The sequence below is a fragment of the Strongylocentrotus purpuratus genome, unplaced genomic scaffold (assembly GCF_000002235.5).
Source record: "Strongylocentrotus purpuratus isolate Spur 01 unplaced genomic scaffold, Spur_5.0 spur5_scaffold_12, whole genome shotgun sequence".
Classification (NCBI taxonomy): domain Eukaryota; kingdom Metazoa; phylum Echinodermata; class Echinoidea; order Camarodonta; family Strongylocentrotidae; genus Strongylocentrotus; species Strongylocentrotus purpuratus.
In genome coordinates, this window is record NW_022145597.1 from 875,633 (window position 1) to 881,966 (window position 6,334).

Here is a 6,334-nt window from a genome sequence, read left to right on the forward strand (position 1 = left end):
TAAATACAGAAGATAGATAGAGATAGGATTAGACAAGTGAACTACAATTTATTTGTAAATAGGAGGGGGGGGGGGGATCCAGACCTTTATGGGCTCGTGCCCCAAAATTGAATGATGAAAAAAGAAACAAATATTGAGTGAAAGAACAGAAGGAAGGAAGGAAGGAAGAAAGACTGGGAGAAAGAGAGAAAATGGGGGGGGGGGGACGTGAAAGTAACTATTGCAACCCTTTCCCAACCCTCTGGGAAAAAGAGAGATACGGGAAGACAAAGCAAGAAAACAATCGATAATTTTTGATAAAAAGGAACAGAGAAGCTTTGGGGAAAGGAAATTAGATAGAACGAGAGGGAGAAAGAGAGAAAGGGGGATAGGAAACAAGGAGAGGAGGGAGAGGAGGGAGAGAGGGAGAAGCAGAGAGAGAGAGAGATGCTAAATACACTGCCTTTCAACATTTTGGGTTCACTTGTAATCAGAACTGATAAGTGTAGACATCAGCATTCAAGTTGACACCAGCTTAACATTTTGAAAGCGTTTCAGGAGGCAGTCAAGTGTATATTAAGACATCTCCCCCCCCCCCCCAAAAAAAAACACACACACACACATAATTTAAGACGAATGCGAAACCCCCCCCCCCCCCTCTTACCCCAAAATGGGGTTTACGCGATTCGCGATTTCAAAACTTCGTGACGTCAGAATGAGGGGAAGTCCCTTTACAAGGAGCGCCATCTACAGTTGGAAGCCGCAGTGAGATTAATCACACTCTGGAGTTAAACGATTCTCGAAGTCACTATAAGGTGAGTATAATATGGGCACAGGCACGTAGCCACGGGGGCACGGGGGGGGGGGGGGGGGGGGCACGTGCCCCCCTAAAATTTCCAAGATCGGTTGAACTGTTTTAGACCCATTTTTTGACCTCGATCGATTACATGTATGTGCCCCCCCCCCCAAACATCGAACTCTGGCTACGTGCCTGTATGGGCATACATTATTCAACGTTGATAGGAAGTATAAATAGTTTAAAAACTTCATGAAATGCACTAACGGTTGATTCCATTTAAACCAACCCCTCGTGTATTTGTTGTTTTATGAACTGGGTCCACCGATTCAATATCTGTGTGAGTTGTATCGGTGCATGATGCCATGGTCTCCGTCAGACGAAAGTCAGACGAATACACTACCTGCATGTATATCAAAGGTTACTCGCTTTATTGAATCCATTGTGCCTCCATATCTGTCCCGCACGATCGAATCAGGGGGTCGTTTCATGAAACCAACTCAACGATAGTCATAATTTTGTCGGTGACCTATGGAATTTGCACGAGAACAGGGGTAACTAAATACATCTATGAATGTTTAAACAACGATGAATATCGAGGTTGCTTTGAGACGAGCGAATGGAGATTCGGAAGAAAAAGGATACCATAACTCATGTCCAATCGAAAGAAGACCCTGATTCTATTTCTAGTTAATAAGAAAATTATGAAAAACAAAACATTTTACGACTCTTAGTTTCACATATTCAGCTGACAAGTTTAGCCAACATTCAGGCACCCTCCTATAGACCTAATCAGGTAATATCATAAGATGAAGGACGTTTCAGAAGTTAAGACTAATGTGAACTCCCCCCACCCCCACGGGGTTACGCATATTCGGGATTTCACAATTACGTGACGTCACAATGAGGGGAAGTCCATTTTACAAGGAGCGCCATATAGAGTTGAAAGCCGTAGTGAGTTTAATCCAACTCTGGAGTTTAACGATTTCCGAAGTCGCTACATGTTCCGTATAAGGTGAGTATATGGGCATACATTTAAAGTTGATGGGAAGTACTAATAGTTTAACAACTTCATGAAATGCACTAATGGGTGATTATACCAACCCCATGTTGAATTGGGTCCACCGTTTCAACGTTTGTGTGAGTTGTATATGTGCATGGTGCATTGGGCGCCGTCCTATACGAACACACCGTATCAAAGGTTACTCGCTTTGTTGAATCTACAGGCTGTGTTTGTTTAAATCGTTTCTCATAACTGTTTGTTCTTTTTCGGCTTCTGCATGCACCACCTTGTCGACTGTCGAAACATCTCTTAAGCCTCGTTCAGACATGTCGCAGCATATCGACGGCTTTTTTGTTATTATGACGTGTCATACCTTTCACATTTCTGAATCTTATCACAGAGCTCGGTAAAACCCCGCAAGCCCTTTACACGCAGTTGCCATTCGTTTTTCAAACTAATAAAACCGAGTAGGATTTTTTGGTGGTAGTTTCGCGCGTCATTGTGTTTGTGCACAAGTGCTGATCCGAAATGGTAGCCGAGCTAGCCTGATAAGGTGGTCTGGCTTGCGAGGATTATTGTTTTCCTACCGGGTATCCATTTACATCACCTGGTTGGAAAATGGCAAATGTAGCTTTTAATATCTTGCCGCCTCGGGTCTGGACCACGTACGACACCTCGACACGTTGCTTTAGGATTAGGCTATCAGTATATCATTGCGTCTTATGCTGAGGAGTGCAATCTTCGATTTTGTTATACCTTTTATTCAATACAAAAAAAATGCATTCATTGTAAAAAACATCAATGCGTTGCAAAACAATGGTGAATTGTATAAATCTTACAATAAAATGATGAAAAAGAAAAGTAAAAAAGTACAAGCTGAAGATGACATAAAGAATAATAATTTTTTGGAGCTGAGGAGATTCATAAATGGCATAAAATGTTATCAGTATGAACATAATATGAGATAGAAACGTATTACTTTGGAAAGACGATTTATTGTTTGATGTAAACAAATAACATAATAATTATAATTCTAGGGTGCAATTTTAGAGGTTTACTGAATTAACTGTATAATTATCTGTTTTCAGTACATAGAGCAGTGTATCATGAATTTACATGCATTTACAATCGATAACAAAAAAGAAGAAAGCACAAATGATAAATAATGAGGGGAATTCGATTAGTAAAGATAATAACTACATTTAATATTCATACCCTATTTACCACTTTTAAGTAAGTGACAGATTTGTTTGTCCCGCTTTATGTTCTTCTAGAATGTGACATACTATAAAAGCTTACATCTAAAAGTATTCAACAAAGGCCATAATTCAATCATTCCACGTTGCGTAACGAAAACAAAAAAATACAGAACGTCAAATTTACATGTGCGTATCTGGACACCTATCCCCTGAACAACTACCTCCGGACAACTATCCCAGACAACTACCCCGGACAACTACCCCCGGACAACTACCCCCGGAGAACTACCCCAGACAACTACCCCCGGACAACTATCCAAGACAACTACCCCGGAAAACTACCCACGGACAACTACCCCTAGGGTAGTTGTCCGGGTGGTAATTGTCTTAGAGGATGGTTGTCGGAGGGGGTAGTTGTCCTGGGACAGTTTTACTAGGTGGTAGATGTGTGGGGGTAGATGTCCGGGGTAGTTCTCCCGGGGGTAGTCTTCCTAGAGGGTGGTTACCCTAGGGGGTAGTTGTCCTAGGGGGTAGTGCACTGGGTGTAGTTATCCGCGGGTGCACGTCCAGGGGGTAGGTGTCCTAGAACCTAACATGCGGTATGAATAAGTTAGTTGTAAATTGTATAAACCACAGCACTAAAATTAAACAATGCAAACTAAGCATTCAAACTATTTTTTGTTTTGCAGGTCATCGTCGGGAAACCATGGCGCATAGATTGAACGAAAGAGTCATCGCAAAAAGAAAGCTGTATAATTTCCACCAAGATCAAGTTCGTCAGTGCAGAGTCGCTGCCCCTGCAAGATTCAACGCTCTCAAAGCCAAGGTCGATTCGGCAATCGATGAGGAGAGGGAGCAGGAGAAGGACAGGGAGAACAGGGAGGCTGATAAAATCAACCACGAGTTTGACTTGAGGAATGAGAAGATTTTCGAGGAGAATCGAAAGATCAGTGAGGAGGTACGGAAGAAGAATGAGGAGATTGGGAAGAATGATGAAGAGATTCGGAAGAATAATGAGGAGAGAGAGAGGAGACTTCAGAGCAACAAACAGGATTCGGAACGCAGATTTGCGCCAGTAGAACACAAAAGATGCGGCCTCCTGGAGGACATTGAAAACATTCAAGACGTGATTGAACCCCAGATTGCTAAGTTGGAAAAGTCTTTGCAGGACGCCAAACGAAAACTTGATGATCTGATGATGAACCGTGGAGACGAGGTGGAAGGTCCGTTTGGCTTGGACAGATCTGTGACGGATGCACTGGACATGCCTTTAGACATTGCTGCGGCCAAGCGGATCAATCGCACACTATCATGTTTGAGGTTTGTTGAGGGTGTTGGGAGGGAGAGGTACAATGGGAGAATCGACGGGTACGATGGGGTGTGGAGGCTCGTGGATGAAATCAACGTCATGGCAAGAATCAAATTCCCAACAATTGTGGGGTGTATTGATTCATCAGGTGTGCTTATCACCGATTGGGACGAAGGTAACATGCATACATATCTTTTGGATATTAACACTAAAAGCACTGAAAAAGTAATCAGCAGTACTGATAAATCTTGTGTTGTCTCCTGTGCATCGCTCTATGATGGGAAAATAGTGTGCGGGAAAAGGAGGGCGGGATGTCGGGCTGTCGCTTCGGGACAGCGTTTAACTGGATGCATTACCGTGTATGACAGAGAGTGGAAGATGGTCATTGACGTTACAATACCAACAAACAACACGCAAGATGACACTTGGGTGTATGCTGCTGCTGACCCGGAAGGAATGATCATCGCTGCCGAGTGGGGTCAGAGTAACATATACATAATCAACCCAAATGATGGTAACACTCTGCGCACTATCACGTCTAGAGAAAATGCCGCTGTGCGTGGTGTAGTTTCATCAGGTCTCATTTTGGCTCAGCCCTCATCAGACAACTGCAGAGTTTTGAAGATCAACGGAGGAAGGGGTCACAGCGAAATCCCCTTCAGAAATATCATTAGGAATGCCTGCATCGATCCACTGACAGACGCCCTCTACGTCGTGACAACGGGTAACGAGTACAAGACGTGTGTGATTGAACACGTAATAACGAAGTGTAGGTCAAAGAAGAAGAAAGAAAAGGTCGCATCTATATGCCTATCAAGAAGACTGAGTGGGATTAATGAAAGACGGACTCACCTTGCGTCATCCCAGGTGATCATGACGTCATCGGGGAAGCTGATAGCTTGCGATGGAAATAGTATCCATTGTATTACAAAAGATGTATATTCTATATGATAGTTTTGTCCCTATTCTGTATTATCCCACGTATATGTAGCTACTATGTCACCTTGTATAAACATGACGTAATCGGGGAAACTATTAGCTTGTGATGGAAATGGCATATTCATATTCATTCTGTTTTTTATCTTGAGTACACTTTACATCATCCGAAAGGCTGATAGCTTGTGATAGACATTGCATCATTAAAGAGATATCTAGTTATTGAGACCGGTTTCCAGACGTACATGTATATATAATATTTGTATGCATGCTACTAATCCTACCTACTACTGACTATACACACATTGCCGTAGGACTGCCCATGATGATAACCAATAATCAATGTTTACATTTTTCTATGCCCGTTGCCCATGAGGCATCAAGTGCCTGAAATGTAACTGTATTCAAAAACCTATTTACAATTGTTATTGATATGCAAAGTACAGTTTGATGAACTAAATGACAAATACATGTACAAACTTTCGCTCTATGTTGCCAGATATTTTGTCCATGTTTGGAAACAATAACATATTCTGATTTATATTTCAATTTAATAAAAGATCATCATACAAAGAGTTGTCGCAAAATACACAATGCAAAGATTTTGTTGACTTATTGGCATTTGGGCCAATAAGGGAGTTTACAGATACATGTAGCACACGGTACAAATGACCCCAAATATCCACAGATCTTTTAAACATGGAGAAGTTCCACTTTGAGCATCTTAGAATAATAACTGCCAAAGTCCTAGATGTGCTTCATGAATACCTTTTGTTTGCCCTTTTGAAAAGAATACTTCCACCTGCGTATCATAGAATGTACCGTTGGTGCATAAATGAATAATGTTACATAACTTTCATGAGCGCATATCCAGTATTCATCTCGGTGGGTTTTACCATTTTTGGTACAAATGACCTTTATTTGCCCATGCGCAGATTGTATCTGTAATCTCCCTTATTGCCCTGGCACGGTCCATTGATTGGCGTGTGTATCTGTTACGCAATCGAAATGACGCCTCATATTTCAGCTGGATTTTAACCCTTTTGGGACAGGAGGTATAAAGGCTAAATTGAGCATATAATGTTCTTCAAATTAGGCAATGATTTTTTTTT

At 41.8% G+C, this 6,334-nt stretch overlaps 1 protein-coding gene across 1 annotated transcript; it reads left to right on the forward strand.

The window, feature by feature from the left end:
- Window positions 1-1,698: 1,698 nt before the first annotated feature.
- LOC105446627 lies at window positions 1,699-5,896 on the forward strand. The gene is made up of 2 exons (XM_011683667.2): window positions 1,699-1,790; window positions 3,667-5,896. The coding sequence occupies exon 2, from the start codon at window positions 3,684-3,686 to the stop codon at window positions 5,235-5,237; it is 1,554 nt and encodes a 517-aa protein (XP_011681969.1). The 5' UTR covers window positions 1,699-1,790; window positions 3,667-3,683; the 3' UTR covers window positions 5,238-5,896.
- Window positions 5,897-6,334: the final 438 nt, after the last annotated feature.

What these genes read in the sequence shown, in the direction of transcription:
- LOC105446627 (XM_011683667.2), top strand. Translation starts at nt 3,684, where the DNA reads ATGGCGCATAGATTGAACGAAAGAGTCATCGCAAAAAGAAAGCTGTAT.